Source organism: Chelon labrosus (genome assembly GCF_963514085.1).
Source record: "Chelon labrosus genome assembly, chromosome: 11".
NCBI classification, from domain to species: Eukaryota; Metazoa; Chordata; class Actinopteri; order Mugiliformes; family Mugilidae; genus Chelon; species Chelon labrosus.
In genome coordinates, this window is record NC_140344.1 from 25,832,305 (window position 1) to 25,852,148 (window position 19,844).

Below are 19,844 nucleotides of genomic sequence, written 5' to 3' on the forward strand. Positions count from 1 at the left end.
CTGTGGTAGTCCGATGACCTGTCCAGGGTGTACCCCGCCTCTCGCCCAAAGACAGCTGGGATAGGCTCCAGCTCCATTTCATCTTAACATTCAGGCGCACAAATATTTTCACGATGCCATGATCATCCAGAATGAATGAACTTCAGACCAACTGATCAGCATGACTCAGTAGAGACCTGTGTGAGCTCTGTACGACGGTTTGAAGCATGTAGCTTCCTAGCCTCCCAGCTAATAGTAGCTCTTCCTGTTTCCTCTTTTGAACGATCAGTACAGACTACTGCCACCTGCTGGTATGAGGAGTTATTTCCTGTAACGTAGGCACAAACCGTAGGTGCTAGCTAGTTGTTGGCTGTAGTCTTTGCGGTGTGTTCAAGTGCAACGTTTTGGCCCAGACACAGGCGGCGTCACAGTCTGCCTTAGCTGCCGATAGCTTCTTTAACGTTGGCTTGGTGTGCCCGTACCTTAAAGCCTCACATTATCAGTGCAGGACTATTGTGTTTGCGCAAAATGAAAAAGACAGCATGGCAAATAGGAACAGGATTCATCTGGGGAAAACATAACAAACACATTTGCTCTGGGCTGTGTCGGTAAAAACAAGAAGTTAGGGGAGATTTATTCTGAAATGAGAGTGAGCGAAAGCAGAGAGAGTTAGCACAAGGACCAGAAACTGGTACAACTAGAGCTCATTAGCGAACACATTTTATACAGTTTTTAATAATTGTATAACAAACATTTGTTGTAGTTGCACGTCTCAGATTAATCGGCGTGAGTGTTCATTAAAACTTCAGATGGCTGCAGGGAGTTAATGAACTGAAAGGGAAGCTCTGCGTAAAGTAAAGGCAGCTGTGGACAACAGATACAGAGACAATCACACACATTCATTTATTACAGATAGTCGTTTGGCGCGTTTGAAGCATATCCGCCGGTTTGTTTTGTTCAAACTGACTCGTGAGCAATCAAATAAACGCTTTGTATACGTCTCAAGCGGCGTCACGTTATTGCATTCGCTCTGAGAATTAGGTTTGCTCTGGTTAATAAAGTCGATAAACCGGCAGCAGATGTTGTCTATTCTCAGAGCAGAGGCGACACATTTTACCATCCAAGCGACGACGACTCACTTTTGCCCTGCTTCTTTTGCACCTCTCACTTGTTTGCACCGTCCCTTCCAAGTGCACCGGGCGCCAGAGTCCCTCACAAAGACAGGCACAGGGAAATTGAAGGTTAGGAAACCAGCAGTCAGATCTTCTTCACACTTGGCAGGTGTGTTGCTGGGAGCCCAAATAAATGCAGAGTTTAAACGGTTAATCACTTGCAGCCACAATGTCACGTGCCACCAGAAAATTACAGCAGAGGGCCTTGACGTTCAGGGGCATTAACGGCATTTTCACAACTTTCTTTTCTATTTCTATTACCGTATTTCCTGAAATAGAGGTGCAGTCATCCTGCTGCTCATTTTAAACAAGTGCTACACTTAGCTGTAATCAGTAACTAGAGGCTTCTGTTGGGCACACTTTGTGTTATTTCAGGTCTTGTGACAACAGCCAAGATAAATACACTTTTGACAAATCTTCATGCCCTGATTCTAAAATGACCCAAATCTTAATCCCTATAGTATCTTTTTAAGGTGACGTCTGGAAATTAGCTTCTGGTTTCTTCTTTTTTATTCTAGTGTCATTCCAATAGTTTGCACAACATCATTTACTAATTAGGGTTTTCACTGTTACATTAACCCCCTGGAAACTTCTTTGTCTTGCAGCCGTGTTTGATTTGCAGCTTTTCTGCGTTTGATCTTTTTCTTTTCCTCATTTCCATGTCCTCCTTTGTGTTCGACTCTCCTCTCTCCTCTCGGTAAAAAGTTTAGGGCCACCCACGCACAAAGCCATCCCGCGCAGCTTTGACAGTATTCATCATTTCCCTTTGTGAGAGCCAAAGCTGCGTTTGGAGCCTTTTTTTTTTTCCAAATAAACAAAGCCGTGTATTGCTAACGTGCTGGACCATCAAATAATGGAAGTCTCCCTTTCAAACGCACACACCTTACAGTACACTGTGTGCAGTGCGCCAAAATCAGTGCTGCACAGAGCGAGAGCTTAGCTAGAAACCCCGCTGGCTGCCTTTTTATCTCTGCTTCTATTTGATTTTCCTGCATGTGTGTTTGTCTGCTTAAACTATTGCCTCTGCGTTGTTGAGAAAATTTGCAGAGCACCGTGTGAAATTAACCTGTGAAGTTGTGCATTTAGTTAAAAGTTAGCGTGGTAATGAGCGCTCACAAAGTTTGAAAGGGTGCTCGTTGTGCAAAATGCAGCATTGTACAGGCAGCTGTAGAGGAGGAGGTGAAGCTCATTTGGATTACTGGTGCACCACAATAACCTTAATCTGTAACTTACCTGTGCATAAGTATAGTGCTTGAGTAAATGCACCTCTCTAATTTTAACCAAGCTGCATGGAGTAAACTAAGTGGGATCACAAGGCGTTTATTTACTTACTATAAATTCTCATGCAGTTCACACTGACTCTTGAATGATGACAGACGTTTCTATTTCTCGGCTCACCTCCTCTCTTTAATAAAATCCCATGTACAGGTGTTATTGGAGTTTTATTCACAGCGCGTGGAGGTGAGTTTGCCCCTTGACACGGGTTGCAAAAAAAAAAACCCCAAAACACAATTTGTTTCACACTCACTAGTTCCTCCAACTTCGGCTACCGCACCTCATCTCCTCCCCTGCTGCTTTTAAAATGCATTTCTCGGCACGGCTCATTTCCTTCGCGTCAAATCGTTTTCCCCCCGTTGACCGTTTTGGACGAGTAAAATAAAGGTAATTTAAGCAAAAATAAGCTCCGATCTGCTGCGTCTCAGTCGCTGTTGCGTCACCTCACTGGGTTGCTGACTTGCGCGGTTGCCGACTGAGAGTGGATGTCGGGGCTGTTGTGCATTATTTATTGAGGGGTTTTTCAGGGTGAACTGGTGGCTGCAGCGGTGGGACTCAGATAATAGGAAGCAGCAGCTTCACGGCCGGATGCTCGAAGGCTGACCGTAACACCGGACTGTCCTGTTAGACGAAAAGAGAATCAGAATAAGAACAGCAGAACAAAAAACGGAACAAAAAAAAAGAGACATGTTTGAGGATTTGACAGCGGTACAGTATAAGTCATGATTCTGGGAAGCACTTTTGTGTCAGACATGTCATTTTTTGGAGTATTTCATGCTTTTGGAAATGGGGTTAGCTCACAATCTGCTTTGCTTTAGTGGTGTGTTACTGGAGAATCCCTAAGTGGGTCTAACTGGCTTGCTGGCTGCACGCAGCAAATTGGGTCACTGCTGAATTAAACACCAGCTCTTTCAGTGCTCCTCCACTGCTGCGCCAGAGAAGGGCAGGTTAGAAATAGTCAAGAGTCCGAACACACACAGTCAAGACTTGGCGGACGAGTTGGGGGAGAGTTGGGACCGGCGCTGTGAGCATGAGAAACGTCCTTTCAGAGGCCCACCTCAAACAAACAACGCCTTCTGTCGCTGGAAAGGTTATGCCAAGCGTCGCCAAAAAGAAAGCGCCGTGTGGCATCATTGTTTGCAGCAGAATCAACGTGGCGCAACATCTGAGAGGCGGCTTGCACTTTATAGTTCTCTAACAAGGAGCTAGAAAAAGGAGGGATAAAAGCTATGGAGAGGCTAATGGGGAAAGCAGTGTGAAGTGAGGCGGCAGGAGAGGAGCGTGGCTGGCTCCGGTTGTGGAGTTTTTTTTTTTTTTTTTTGGAAGTTGTTTCACCGTTTCGTGAGTTTGTTTCTTCCGAGCGGTGGTCAGACCTGGAGCCGGATCCAGAAAGTGCAGCTCTGTGACTTCACCGAAAGCCAAAAAAAGAAGGAAACAAACGAAACATAGGGGGGTGGAGCAGCAAATGAAAGAAAGAGGGAATGAATAATAGATACCACAGCCCCGATGTTAGACTAAGAAATTCATAAACATACGCTTCCCTAATCTAGCAAGTGAGAAACAGCAGTAGGTCTAAGGCAGACTTAAGAGCAGCAGCAGCAGCAGCAGCAGAGAGCAGCACATTTGAATTCAACCCTTTGTAAGGCTGCGGTCCTCTCATCCCTGCGCTTTCCCAGCGCTCTGCAGTGGTCCCATAGCTCAACCTGCTGCATCCCTTCTGGCGCACTCAAGGACAAACACACTTTGAGGGCAAGGGAATTAATATTTGATACCGAGCTCTGCATCATGCAGTGGGACAGACAGACAGACAGACAGACAGTCAGGCGTACACTGCTAGCGAGCAGATGCAGAATGGAGGCGATGCCATGTGCAACCACTCCCTGCTGCAGAGGCACCATGCAGCAGAGCACTGGGAAACTGGAGCGTATTTACACACAAAACAAGTTCTGGTTGGTTAAAAATATGTTCCAATGCTGCTTGGGTTTAGATGCTAGATGATTAATTCAAAGTCGATCACCCTAAGGCCGTTTTGCATGATCCAATAGCTCTCTGAGATTATGTAAGGCAGTTAGTTAGACAGTTAATGGAGCAGAATATTAGCATTGGGTGTGCGGTAGACGTTGTACTGCAGGCACTGTGTGTGATTCTTGAACAGAGGCACAACGTAAAAGGAGTCATTATGTCCCCAAGAGACCAGGCCACCCAAAAAAGGGAAGAAAACAACAGAAGGAAAGTGACCTGTAGTTGTTTAACGTCTTACTTTGTTGCAGTGACGTAGAAGTCTACTCAGTCCACGGTGACATCAGTGTACATAGACAAACTACGCAGACCGTAAGCTTTAGTATTTCCACCTGCTTCTCAATCTTCACAATTTTTGAATTGATTGTTTTGGATCAATAAAGATGGAACGAACTGAGGAAAGGTTAACTGAGGAGGTTCAGAGATACAAACATCTGAAGGACTCGGTGAAATTTTGGTGAAAGTTTCAGTCGCCATTGTTGAAATTGAAACAGGAAGTAGAAACAAAACTGGCAAAAAAGACACAGCGCCGACTAGCGTTTGGGTGGAGTTGTTACAGTTAGCGCTGATGCCTCACACCGAGAAGGTCCCGGGTTCGAATCCATTGGCCGACTGGTTCCTTTCTGTGTGGAGTTTGCATGTTCTCCCTGTGTCTGCGTGGGTTCTCTCCATTTACTCCAGCTTCCTCCCACCGTCCAAAGACATGCTGGTTAGGTTCACTGGTGATTCTAAATTGGCCGTAGGGGTGAATGTGAGTGTGAATGGTTGTCTGTCTCTCTGTGATAGCCCTGTGATAGACTGGAGACCTGTCCAGGGTGGACCCCGCCTCTCGCCCAATGACAGCTGGGACGGCAACCCTTCACAGGAATAAGCGGTTACAGAAGATGAATGAATGTTACAGAGCGAGCCAGACTGACGAGCGTAAATGGCTTTCACCGGCTTGGGCTACGTACGTAGGTTGCGACATTCATTGGTGCAGTGCCTTAAATGAGCCTTAATCCTTTGAAAATCAATAGTAGAATCTGATCTCCTAATAACCATGTTGATCTGCTGGTTTCTCTCTGGTTGGAATATATCCATTCTTTCTGAGCATGTTTGCTCCACATGGATTAAACGTCAGCTGATGAGTTTCTAGAAGGAATAAGTGGCCAGAATCTTTGTGGGCAGCAACCTATCCTGGTCATTGTCTCCTATAGAATGAATCCGGTTGTTAATAAAGCTGGGAAAAAAACTGCTTCTTCTTCATCTGTTATATTTCCAATAGATTTGATCCTCTACGGCAGGGGCAGAACCACTTTGCACAAAAGACAGATACTGATTGATTGCTATATATCGTTTATTATTTTATTTAACAGTAGGAATCTCTGATCATGATTTTTAATTGGACTGACGTGTAAAACAGATCTGAAACTGGCTTGAAACTTGAAACTTGAAACCGAACAGAGGAGCGGTTTGTTGCTTTTCGCTGTGGTTTTCAACGCTGTCGTCAGCTTTCTAACCGTGCTATCTCCTTCAGCTTATGCTTACAGTGAGTATGCTAAATCTAATACTCTTTGCAGATAAGAATAGTGGACAATGACTTTAGTCAGTGAAAGTGAGTGGTATAGGCTTTCTCTAGGGCTAAGCATTAAAAAAAGCATACACAATAATAAGGTGTCTCATGAAAAGTTGTTTTTTGCTGTGAAGTCTTCCTCTGTTAGCGTCGTCAGTCAGATAGTCTTGTCAAAGTGACAAGAATCGCACTGAAGTATCACATTTAATACGTGAAAACAGTTTTACTGGATGTTACGTAACACGGGCGTAGATGTGAGCTCCCGAAAGGCCTTACGGTTTTAAAACGTAATCAGTCTCGTGTGCTTAGCAAAGGGCTGCAGAGAAAGGCGGCAGGTGTTCGGTGAAAGGTTTGCAGCGGACTCGAAGGGCATGCTGGCTTGATTTCACAGCAGCTGGAGAAAGCAGTGAGGGCAGTGATCACGTTGAGCATGTTGAGTGCGAGAGTGGTACAGCAAACCAAATGGGTATTAAACCTGAACAAAACTGTTGCAGCTGACAAACTGTGACTTGAAATAGCAGAAAGTTGACTGTATTTGGTACAAATACAGGTCTGAATGAAGACTGAACTTTTAAAGCTGGGAAAAAAGAGAAAGAATGCAGGAGCTGGATTTTGTTATAAAGAGAAGCTTGAGGCAAAAATGTCTGGCTGGTGGCCCCGTGTTTAAAGATAATACACTTAGACTCTTTCTTCTGTCCGAATGAGACAGGAAACATTGAAATGTTAAATGTCTTTTATGGCGACCTTTACAAGACCTTTACGTGAGCTTTGAGCTAAATGCTAACCTCATCATGTTAACATGATTACAGCGACAAGGTTAACAAGCTGATGTTCAGCTGGTTATATTACACCTGCTAAGCATCATGTAAATCGGCTCCGTTTATTGTGTTAGCATGTTAACATTTTCCGATTAGCACGAATTAAGGCCGAGGCTGCTGTGAATGTCATCAGGTGTGCAGATTCACCTAACAGCCTCCTGATAGTGACTTTTTACTCTTGTGGTGAAGGGGTAGTTGAGTCTTTAGGCAAGGTTTTTGACGTACAAGTCGATCTACTGTACGTCCCAACCCTCACTTATGGTCGTAGGACTTTGGGTAGTCATGAAAAACAGATGGCATTGTGGATAGAAGCGGCTCAAATAAGTTTCCTACATAGGGTGACTAGGCTCAGGCTCAGGCTCAGGCTAGGAGATATAGAGTAAAGCACATGCTCCTTTGTATCGAAAGTTAATATTTGATGTTGTATCCTTGGTGCCTAGCCTTAGAGGTACCTACGGCATGGCCAGCTGGGAGGAGACCCCATTGAAGGCCTAGAACATGGCCGGGGAACGCTTTGTGGTACCTCCTAAGTGACTGGATTGCATTGCTAGGGAGAGGGGTACCTGGAATACCTTGCTTAGCCCGATGCCGCCACAACCCAAATTTGGATTAGCTGCAGAAAATGGATGGATGCTGTGATGGAGATTATTACTGATTGTACCAAATTTCCTAACAATCTTGTAAATAGTCTACCCGACCGACCATCTTTAGAGCTCCAGAAGGCTTTGACACCTGCAAATGTGTCTTCACTAGAACTTAAACCTGGTCTTCATTAAATCTAGGAACATCTTAAAGAACACATGTTGGTCATGAAATATGCTGAGCAGTGTGAATATACACCGATCAGCCACAACATTATGACCACTGAGAGGAGTATGAAGTGAGGTGGCAGGAGAGGAACATTGACCATCTTGTGACAATTCAGTTTCTTCTGGGAAACTTTTGGACCCGCCGTTCATTGGTGTGGATGTTACTTAGACATGTAGCACCCACCTAGACCAGGCCAGGCACCCCCACCCCATAGCAATGACACTCCTTGATGGCAGCAGCCATCCCACAAAAACGGTTTAGGAACAACTAAAATAAAAAACAAAAAAAAACATGAAGAACAGCACAAGGTGTTGACCTGGCCTCCAAATTCACTAGATCCCAAACTGATCAAGTATCTGTGGGATGAGTCCCAACTGTTTTGGAGGCACAAGGGAGACCTACACAATATTAGGAAGGTGGTCATGATGTTATGCCTGATCAGTATATATTATAAAGTGTTATTATATTATATATTAGTATATTATATTATAAGTATTATATTGCAAGGTTGGACATTCTTCAGTGGTGACCTGTAATGTCATTGTATCCCCTTTCATCTGTGTTAACTTCAGCAGACAGTTTTCAGTTTGTTTAACCTGACAGCTCCTCATCATAACACTATTTCATGATTGATTTTTTTGTCATGAACATACGTCCAGATCTATGACGGAGTTTTTCTTCTCCTAAACATTTCTTTCCCGATGTGTGTTTCTGCCGCAGACGATGGGAAGCTGTCTCTGGATGAGTTCCAGGCCTTCTTCTCCGACGGCACGCTGAACGAGGACGAGCTGGAGAAGCTGTTTCACACCATCGACTCCGATAACACCAGGTCAGCACTGCTGCACCGCTGCTGCTGCTGCTGCACGTCCGTGTGTTTGTTCGCCTGCAGCATGCAATACCTCCGCGCGGCTGCATGAAACGAATCTGCATATGCGGCGCGGTTGCTTTACGCATGTGCTCGCTCTGCCGTGACGTTTGTTTTTGATCACATTTCACCATCAATTATGAAAACCCGGGGAGATGCACGCAGCTGTTTTCCCGCTGCGCTGCCTCGATGCTGCTCTTTTCCAGTGTGTGTGTGTGCATGCTTAAGTGAAATGTATGCAATTTATCCTCCATCGAGAAAATGTCACAGCCAGTTCTGAAGGCTTTTTTTTTTTAATGGAGAACCTTTTGCACCCGAGCCCTTTGCATTAAGTGACACTTTCAATAGAAAAATGCCAAAAAAAAATGAAAAATGACATGAGACAGGAGATAAAAAGTAAAAGAGAGAAAGAAAACGATGAAAGAAGATGAACAGATGAAAGTCATAACCCCTATTTTTCTTCCTCCTCACCTCTCCTCCTCTGTTTTTGCTCCACTCCCTCCACCCGGGACGTTTTGTTTTGATTCATTCTCATTAGATCCATTTATTGACCCTTTATAATCATCAGCCAATCAGCTCGCCCACCCTGCAATCAGGAGGAGTGTGCTGACACAGTGGGATCTGAGTAATCAAAGGCATGGCTCCGTTAATTTACCTCTGAATCCTGCAGGGCCTCGAATAAAAGGAAACCAAGCAGAACAAAAGCTGACCTTTACAGTTGTTGTAGAATTGAATTAGGTAGAATATATAAATCCTCCACGGCACTCGGCCATTAGTCAGGATTCATTTTTTTCTTTTTTAAATCAGCGCCACAAGTGGACCGTGCAACATCCTCCATTTCTTTGACGCCGGACGTCTCCTTCCCCCTCTTCCTTCGGAGGTGGTCTCGCTTTATAAATCACATTCACCGCAGTCAGAAAAGTTTCTGCTCATTAGAGTTAAGTGGACTTGGCAGCCGCATGCCAGGTCTCAGCATTATCATGTGACAAGTGGAGAAGATTATTGATTGGTGGGAGGAAAAGCAGAAATGATGGCGTCAGCGTTTCCTGTTTGAAGCAGGAAGTTGATGGATGGGGAGCAGGGCAGGATCGGGCAGAGACCGAGCGCCGTCCTGCCTCCAGCCATTCGTCTGTGCATGTCACTCCTTTGGTTTCGCCCCGTCCGCCTTCAGCTTTCTTCCGCAAGCGGGGCTGCTTTCTGAGCTCCATCATCCTGTCCGTCGCCGCTCTCTCTTCATCGCCCCTCCATCTGTCAATCACTCCTCTACTTTCTCCTTCCACTTGTCTCGGCCTGACTGGATTTTCCTTAGAATTTGTGTCGTAGAGGAGGCGGGAATAAATAAATCTCCCTCGCTCTGATGTTTAAATTGATTACAGATTTACATGGACGGCGTTTCTTCAACCTGACTGAACTCGTTTTAATTAGATTCCAACTGAACTGTTATATGTTTACATGTCACAAAACATGTATTCGAAAAAGAACTTTTTTCCCCAAGTGAAAAATGTCTCTGTCCACTGTGGAACATCGAGATTTTGTCTTTATTGACTTCGTTCAATAGGAGACGATGACCAAGATGGAGCCACATTTCCAAGGTTGCTCTCCACATTGATTCTGGCTTTGTTCATCTTTTCAAAACACTCGTCTGAGCAGCTGATTGTTTCGCTGCCTCCATGTTTCTGTCCGTTCCTGGAAACTCTTCACGTCACCCGATGTTCACCTCATGTGGGGCAAACATGCACAGAGAGAATGGATTTATTCCAACCAGAGAGAAACTCCAATTAGGCGCTGATATTTTCCTCTTACACAGATCATCAAAGGTTTACACCACCCGTCTCAATCTGATTGCAAACTCCTTGTGATTACATGAGACCTATTTTAGGTAGTTAGTGCACTACTAGTACCAGTGTCACTGTTGCTGTAGTTTACCCCTAATGAATAGACTTTTCACTCCGGTGCAGGTTCAACCTCACCTGCAAGTGAGTCTAATAGTTTAGTCGATACTGCTGCACCTGAGGAAATGTGCACGGTTCAAAGCACTATTATAAGAACAGCTCACAGACACACAAAATAAGAAATGCAAGTAAAACAATTTTTTTGTGCCTAGAATTTCTTCTGAACGAGAATAAACATCTGCATAAGACCATAAAAGAAATATCTCTTGTGTTGGTTAGTGTGGGTCAATTTCCAAAAACTACACCAATCAGCCACAACATTAAAACCACTGACAGGAGAAGTAAATAACATTGACCATCTTGTGACAATACAATGTTTTGCCGGGAAACTTTTGGACATTTACTTAGACATGTATCACCCACCTAGACCAGACCAGGCACCCCCACCCCATAGCAATGACACTCCTTGATGGCAGCAGCCATCCCCAGCAGGATGCAGCCTGACACAGACACACACACAAAAACACTTTAGGAACAACTAAAAAAAAAACATGAAGAACAGCACAAGGTGTTGACCTGGCCTCCAAATTCACTAGATCCCAAACTGATCAAGTATCTGTGGGATGATCCACAGAGGCCCCTCCCCTCAAAGACCCTCACTAACAACATCCTGTTGCCAGACACCACAGGACACCCTCAGAAGGTCCATGTCCATTCTCTGTTGAGTCACAACTGTTTTTGGAGGCAACAAGGGAGACCTGCACAATATTAGGAAAGTGGTCATAATGTTATGCCCGATTGGTGGACATGTCCCAAGACGTAATGTGAGTGCATCCGTCATTTCTTCTTCCTTGCTTGGTGAACCTTCATGCCTCTCAAACCCCAATTTGTAGCACAGGCTGCAGACTTGTAGCCTTTAAGGGGAGATGAAAGAGATACTGCGTCAGAACTTCTCACCTCTTCCCTGAGTGTTACAAAACTAAACACATGTATTTATTCTCAATGGTATTAAGTCAGAAACCCAAGGATTGATGAAATGTAACACCACCTCAGAAGGCAGCTGGGTCGCTTGCAGAGAACGGCATAATTACTGTTTTACTTCCTCCGTGAGACGGCATCTGGAGCTACCAGTTGGATAGTAAACGCTCTGCCACTTTTATTTTGGCTGACTTGACCGCGGGACAACTTTATTACACTCATTACGCACAAATTCATACGCAGTTAGTAAACATGTAAATGCATTTAACGTCGGGTGAAACTAGACGTTTTTAAAGACCGTCTGTCACGGTGATGGATTCAGAAGCCCTGCCCGCTAAATCTTTCATAAATTAAAACAGGCCGTTATGAAAATCGGGGCTGTCTAACTAGGCTCAGCAGTCAAATGGCATTTTTATGGTGGGTTTCTGTTACATTAATGGTTTTATTATCCTCATGAAGACATGGACAGATGGAGAGTTTCTGTCTCCTCCTCTGACCCACTGTTCTCACATCGTCATTTACATCTCATCCCACTTTTGGCTTCATTCAGTGCCTCCTCTCTCTCTCTCTTTCTCTCTCTCACCCTGCCTCTCCTACCTTGTTCCCATCTTTCTCTCCCGGTCAGTCAACCAGAGAAAGTCTCCCTCACACAAGCAAAGGATTCGCTGCCAAATGAGTCCCCGCACACTGAGCTGAGCATGAACGATGGCGGCGGATTGATTCAGACTCCTGTCAGAGAGTCTTGTTAGATCGGTCCCTGCCTGCCAAACCCCGGCTCCTTTTTGTATGCGCATGTCTTTGTGTGTGAATGCATGAAACAAAAAAAAACCTTTCCTCTGTTTCTGACCCTGCTCTTCTCCATCCTTTTCCTTCCTCCCTTCCTTCCTGTCTTCCTACCCTTCCCTTCTCTCCTTCTGCTGCTCCTTCTGCTATGCTGTGATAGTAATGTTGACACTAAGGAACTCTGCGGTAAGTAGACGGCTATCCACACACACGCACACACACTTCCATGCCTCATTGTCTCCCTTATCTATTATTAAAAACCTCTCAGCTGAAATGCAATTATTTTTCTTTAAAGCATACGATATTAATTCGGCTTCTTTCGGGCTAACCACTGCAAATTATTTCACGGCTGTAAATTGTGTGTAAATCTTACTGTTCGTTCGCGCGCGTGTGTGTGTGTAACAGACTACTTTGCCAAGCACATGGGCGACTACGAGGGAGTTCTGGCCTCGTTGGAAACGCTCAACCTGTCCATCCTCAAAGCCATGGACTTCACCAAGAAGGTAGGAGTAAGTGTGTGTGTGAAGGCGCTGAAGTAAAAATAAAGATACTGCAGTTTTAAAATGCTCTGTTACTAGTAAAAATTTCTAATAAGTACAGTAACACTTTTTTCTAAAGTGCGGAAAAACTTCCTCGCGAACTCGCTTCTTTTGTAGATAGATAGTGATGTAAAACTCTTTTCTAAAGGCTTTCTTTCTTCTGGCACTTTGTGCTAAAGGAAAGCTGAATCTTAATAGAACTAAAATCCTTTTGGCTGCACAAACACCTTATAGCCACTTTGATGTCACAGACAATTCAACAGAATTCACCGGAAACGACAGCAGAACAGGAGAGTGCAAAGACATCACCAAGCAAACAGCCGCATTAATCTAAATGTGGCTTTAACTGATGACTCCATTAAATCCAGTTAAATTTGTGTCATCGCTCACTGATACAGATTTAGATTTGTCTTTATCCTCCATCATCTGTGAGTGTATATATACTTAACTTAACATCAAGCTTGAGTGCAGCTGAAGCTTTTTGCTGTTGTATTGTATCCGTCGTACAATAGCAGGTGATGTGTGTGTGTGTTGAGATGATGCACACACAGATTTCTGCTTGGCTCTATTAAACCGTCGCTGACAACCTGTTCGCGGTGATATGTGTGTGTGTTTCCTGCACGAGTGGAAGTGTCCACATGCAGTAGATGACCCTCCGTTCACATACGCCATGATGTATAATGAATCTGCTGCCATGGATCAAGTGTAATGATGTGTGTGTGTGTGTGTTTGTTGGTTTGCACTGTGTGTTCGTGTGTTTCGGCAAAATAATGGTGTGTCAAATTTCTCTCTCGTACAGAGCCACTGGCTCATCGGCCCACTTGTTCAGATTGTGTGTGTGTGTGTGTTTGATCTTATACTGCTATCTTTCTGAGGACCAGTTTTATACCATTGGAGTGAGGACATGTGTGCAAAGTGAGGGCACTTCTTTATGAGAGAAGGGGTAAAGGGTACAGTTAGGTTAGGTGAAGGGTTAGGGTTAGGCAGTTGGTTGAGATGGTTAGGGTTAGGGGCTAGGGAATGCATTACGTCAGTGAATGTCCTCACAAAGACAGCCATGCATGTGTGCGTTCTTGTACAGCTATCTTTCTGAGGACCCAGTTTAAGTTCTTTATCATCAGAATGAGGACATTTGTGCAAAGTGAGGACATTTTGGCCCTTCTTTACGAGGCTGTTTGAGGGTTAAGACTCAGTTTTAGGGTAATGGTTACATTTAGATTAGGGTCAGGGCAGTGGTTCCCAAAGTGGGGGGCGCGCCCCTTAGGGGGGTCGCAGAGCCATTGCGGGGGGGGGGGGGGGGGGCAGGGAGCGGATCGATTAGAGGGTGACAATTTTTCGGGACACCCGCGAGTCACAGTATTCTCGCGGATGCCCTGTGGTACAGGAGTCATTTTCACTGTTGGTAATGTGATAGGGATGGGATAGAGCAAATAATCAACAGGAGCGGGCGAGACCGTGATGGAGGACGGAGCTGGAGATTAAATAAAAAAATTACGCTGCAATGCGGTGGGTGCGCCCAAGTCGATGGGAGCGATGAGATGGACAGGTTTTTGACGGGCTCCCACGCAAACACAGAGCTGTTACACTGAACATATTACACAGTAAAGTTTACTTTGTTCAAAAAGTTTGTATTAATTAATAAACTACAACAGAGTCAGATTTTTGTTTTCGGGGGGGATTTTCCTCATGTACCAAAGGGGGTCCCAGCAGAAAAAGTTTGGGAACAGCCGTACAAACAGGTGTGTGTGTGTTCTTGTACAGCTATCTTTCTGAGTTTGGGTTCTATACCATTGGAGTGAGGACATTTGTGCAAAGTGAGGACATTATGGCCTGTCCTCACTTCTTTACGAGGCTGTTCGAGGGTTAAGACTCGGCTTTATGGGTTATGTCAATGAATGTCCTCACAAAGACAGCCATACAAGCTTATGCATGTGTGTGTTCTTGTACACCTATCTTTCTGAGGACCCAGTTTAAGTTCTTTCCCATCGGAATGAGGACATTTGTGCAAAGTGAGGACATTTTGGCCCTTCTTTACGAGGCTGTTTAGGGGTTAAGACTTGTACAGCTATCTTTCTGAGTTTGAGTTCTATACCATTTGTGCAAAGTGAGGACATTCTGGCCGGTCCTCACTTCTTTACGAGGCCGTTCAAGGGTTAAGACTCGGCTTTATGGGTTATGTCAATGACTGTCCTCACAAAGATAGCCATACAAACATGTGTGTGTGTGTGTGTGTGTGTGTCGCTGCTCCAGAACAGTAATGTATTATCCTAGTTTTTCCCGTGTGCTATATATAGCAGCTGGTCCACAGCCACACTTTCATATCCATGTGCATTGGTTCTGCTAGTGTGTGTCACAGTGTGTGTGTGTGTGTCGATGTGTGTCGGTGTGTGTCTATATCTCTATCCACCAGCTCTGTCTTTATCTTTCTTTTCGCTGCAGGCCACTCAGCAGCACTCAAACACACTCAACCGCACTTTCCCTCCCTCACACCAAACCTCGGGCTAGTTTCTCTCTAATGAGCAGTCATTGTTTAATCAATCAGTGGAGTGTCTCTCTTGTTCTAGTGCTGTATGGCCGGTGCACTCTATTCTTCTCACTCTCATTCATGCCCCTGTAACACACACATACACACACACACTGTGTTTTCTGTCTGATATCATTATATTGTCTTTGGCTGGAAGTGAGGAGGAAAGAGTCAAATGACCAGACTGAAGCTCGCTGCGGACGAGTCAAATATTGATGGACGTTTTGTATGTCTTTTAAAACGGCGGAGCTACAGCAGACTGTGCTGCAGAGAGAGTTGCAAACTTGTGGAGACCGAAAGCCAGCGTATATTTGTTTTGAATCCACTGTGGTGTCAGTTGTCTTTCATATAGCACACATTTACTTTTTTTTTTTGAAGTTCAGTAGCAAGCTCTGTTTCCCCTGATTCCTATGCTCCGTCATATTTTTCTGAACCTGCTGCTTTTTCTGTCAAAGGAATTCACACCACAGTTTCTCGTCCCCCTCTGCACTTTCAAATTAAGACAACAAATCAGAAAAAAAACACTTTAAATTGTGAACAAGCAAGCAGAAGTGGCCGTTCAGTCGTTTAAATACAGTTTCTTTGTCAGTTTTTCTCTCCTGCTCACATTCATTTAGTCTTACTGAGGCACTGACTTATTTTTAGCGCCACAGCAAACATTGCCTCATGTAAGCCGACAAAAAACAACCCCAATCATTTCCACAGTGAGGAAAATGTCCGTTAAATTTGGAAAAGAACAGCACCTTTTGTTCGACTGAAACTCGGTTTGGATTCATTACCGGGAGCTCAATCAAAGCAAGCTTACCTAAATATACTTCCCTACGCTGGCTTCATATCTAACCTAACTCCGTGTTGTGTATTCTTCTGCAACCGGGGAGGGAAATGTGACATGCAACCTCGCGGAAACATAAAATATAGATGTAAGCTTTGCCAGCCTCCTGCACAAGTGAAATGGTGCAGATTCTCTGCACGTTTCTTCTGGCCTCTTAGTCAAAATCGCCCATCTTATCATTTGAGAAACACTTTGAATGTTTCATGCGCAGCCAGATCGGGTTTCATATGGGAAGCTGGAGCTTATCGGCTCCTCAGAAATGGTCTGAGTGGACTGTCTGAGTGCTGGTCCACGAGCAGGGATAAGAGCCTGTAATGACTACATTTCCAATTTGAGATCCACGTTGTAGATTTTAAAGATACAATAATCAGTATATTTAAAGAGTTAAGTCAAAACCTTCAATGTTCTGATTTTATTTAAAGAAAAAAAAAAATCTGCTTCCAGACAGCATCCATGGGAAAAACTGGAGGAAATTGAGGCAGATGTGAGGAGGCGGAGTGGGTGGAGCTAAAAGACAGAGCGTGATATTAGTTTGAGCAGAAGCCCGGAGCCTGACTCGTGGCCTTTTTAGAGCCCGGCGAGAATTGATTAGCTCTCCATCCAGCTCAATGAATATAGACACAGGGAAGGAATGAGTGAAATAGGAAGGCAGACTTTATTCTCTGCATTTACTCCCTGTGCTCTACAAAAGGTTTTTTTTTTCTTTCTTTAAAGCTCTTGCTTGGTGCCTTGGGGCGCGGTGCAGTGAGAATAAAATGGGTCTACATATCATTCAGCTGAAATTTATACCCCAGCAGCACTGGGCTCCGCTATGAGGTAAAAAACCTTGCCAAGTCCATGCAGCATAAAACAGGATGATTAAAATTACAAACTGGAGACTGCCACTGGAATAAAGCATGTTACAGTAGTCGAACGCATGTATTGTCTCGCAGGTCGTTAATATTTACGCTAAAGACATAAATCATCTGAATGTGAGTCCCTCTGGACAAAGTTTGATACCGTCCAGCTGCTTCTTTTGCAGCTGGATGGTGTTTGAAGCCAGAGGGACACGGACACTCTGTTCCTGCTCCCAGAGGGACACCCATCCCTAATAATTCATGCAAATGTGATATTTCCATTCATGCAGTATTCATTATTTTGACTGTCAAGGTATCAATTAGTGGAAGCAGTCGTTGCCGCCCTTCTTAAGCGGCTCTTCAGCCTCTGCAAATGAACGGATCATAAAGTAATTACTGGTCATTAATAAACTCAAATCACCTCTGACCTCGCACGTATTAATAGTATTAATGCTGCCAATGCACACATGAAGCAGATAAATTATTCCTAGAACGTAATTATCTGTAGATGATGAGATTACTACGGCAGCTTCGAAGAGGGTGACCCGGTCTTTCAGTTGCCTGTTCTGTCAACGTATTAGCACCAGAAATCCTCCCAGTATCTGCAAGCGTATCTCTGTTTTGGAGACCAGATTGCTTTTAAACTAACGGCACACGTGTTTATTCAGTTCACAGCAGGAATATGCACAGGTGTAATTGATAAAATATTCATGTTAGATGCACTCTGTTTAGGTGAGTCATTTAACCTGGTTATGCGCTCATCTGACAACTGACAGGAATGTTATGCATCGTTCTTGTTTTTTATTATTTATTTATTTATATGTACTTTTTCCGCTATGCAAATTCACAATAGTCCAGTAATCAACTCCTATTTTTTAACTTATTGCTGCAACTTTTGAGGTACAGTACAATCATGACAGCACCATTCAGATGTAGGGTTAGGGTTAGGGTTAGGGTTGCTTCAACAAAGTATGTGTGAAGACATGCTTCACAATCATTTTCATTTATTTTTGCAGATTTCTGGTGCTATGCATTGACATCTTGCTGCTAATGAAACCATGAGTTAGGACAGTGCAATTACACATATTACACCTTAACCTGCCGGTTTTGCACTTTGCGCTCATCTATAAACCAAAAATAATAGGAACATTTGGAAATACTCACACAGTCTACAAGACCAAGAGCTGAAGTTATGCATCACTATAATTTGGGACCTAAAGTTATGAGTAAGAAATCGAGAAAAAATAGATGCTGAGCTCAGCATCATCTTATATTTGAGTTAATGGACCAGTATGTAGGATTTTAGAGGGAGCCTGCTGTGTGGTCCTGTCGTCAGCGCTGCCTCCAGAGAGAGAGCCTTTAGCCTTTTTTTAGCATCCTGCTGTAGGTTTTACCACACGCTTTCAAAGTGGAAGGTAACGAAAGTGTCATTTATGTGGTTGCAATCTGCAATCTCACCCCTAGATGCCACTAAATCCTTCACATGAGACCTTTAAAAGCAAATTATTCTGGAGCCCGGTCATCTTTTGACTGAGGTTTCTGAAGGTTTCTGAGATGTTTTTGAACAGTTTTATGTAACCGCTTGTCCTCTGGAGGGTCACAGGGGGGATGGAGCCTATCCCAGCTGTCATTGGGCGAGAGGCGGGGTCCACTCTGGACAGGTCTCCAGTCTATCTCAGGGTCTAACACAGAGAGACAGACAACCATTCACACTCACACCTACGGCCAATTTAGAACCACCAATGAACCTAACCAGCATGTCTTTGGACGGTGGGAGGAATATAACACTATATTATTACATTTCTCATTCATATATTTTTTAACTTTCTCCAGTAAAACAAACCAGATTTCAGCTGATAACTTCGCCCGTGACATGTCACTGCAGCTCAGAGTCAGCGTGGCATCACCTCAAGAGTTCTTCCAAGTTACCATGGCGACAGTTGCTACGCGGGCTACTTTGGGGACAGTTGTCATGGATACGGGCTCGAGTCGATGTCGGTTAGACACCAACAAGCCAGCTTGTCAGGACAGGAGGACCGGGGCGGCCAAGTTTTGGCAGAGTTTAGTCTTCGCAAGCAGATCAGACTCCTGTCGTCAGATTCGGGACAGATTCTGTGGCTGGGCTTCATCTGGGCTGCAGTGGCTGTGGCACTCGTTTCTGGGATCGAGCCTCCAATTTTGTGAACAGTAGCGATGTTGGCTGCCATCAAGTATAATAAGCATGGGAGAAAAGTTTAATAATAAAAAAACGTTAGGACATAGAGGGCTGACAGGAAGTTTGGTTGGCCAAGAACAGTTTTGCAAACACCCCCCCTTGCACGTCTGCTGCATCGCTACATGTTCCCAGATGACCTCTCCAAATGGCACCATTTAGACAGAGAACAAACATATAATCCATAGGGATGGAGGGAATGTGTTGTAACGCCTCAAACCCGATGTTCCTTCAACTATTTATCTTGTTTTTTTCGCGTGTGAAAGCCTTTTTGGCACTATCAGAGTCAGAACCAGTTCCAGAAAACAGTTTTAATTAGCTCTCCAGCAGGTGGAGATAAGTAACGTCACCTCCCATGAGGTGTGTGTGTGTGAGTGTGTGTTAGACGTTGAGAGCTGAAGCAGGCGACAAAAAAAATGAAAGTCGGCAGAATTCATTAAATCTCCTGTCCTGTCTGTGCCGTGTAAACGTTGTGTTTAATGAGCCCCTCTCATTAGCACTTTATTTTTTTCCTGCCTTCTTTCACTGAGCAGCCACACTCATTGACAACTCTGGAGGCGCACACACACACACACACACACACACGGACGCGCACAGTTTCAGTCCGACTTAAATCTTGTTAAGCCTGAAAGAGAGAAAAAAAGAAAAGAAGAATCAGTTCAGGAAATTGTTTCGCACCGGTGAGTGACCCTCCACGAGCCTTTTTAGCTGCTCCTCATCCAACTCCTCCTCCCCATCTCGCCTCTCTCTTCTCTCGT

At 44.4% G+C, this 19,844-nt stretch overlaps 1 protein-coding gene across 1 annotated transcript in view; it reads left to right on the forward strand.

The window, feature by feature from the left end:
* necab2 (N-terminal EF-hand calcium binding protein 2) overlaps nucleotides 1-19,844 on the forward strand; it is a gene marked incomplete at its 5' end in the record, with an annotated part of 149,523 nt that overhangs the window by 33,825 nt on the left and 95,854 nt on the right. The window contains 3 exons of the mRNA XM_084555137.1: nucleotides 8,346-8,454; nucleotides 12,304-12,329; nucleotides 12,549-12,646. Of these exons, the coding sequence (XP_084411263.1) occupies nucleotides 8,346-8,454; nucleotides 12,304-12,329; nucleotides 12,549-12,646 (233 nt within the window). The remainder of the gene's footprint in view (nucleotides 1-8,345; nucleotides 8,455-12,303; nucleotides 12,330-12,548; nucleotides 12,647-19,844) is intronic.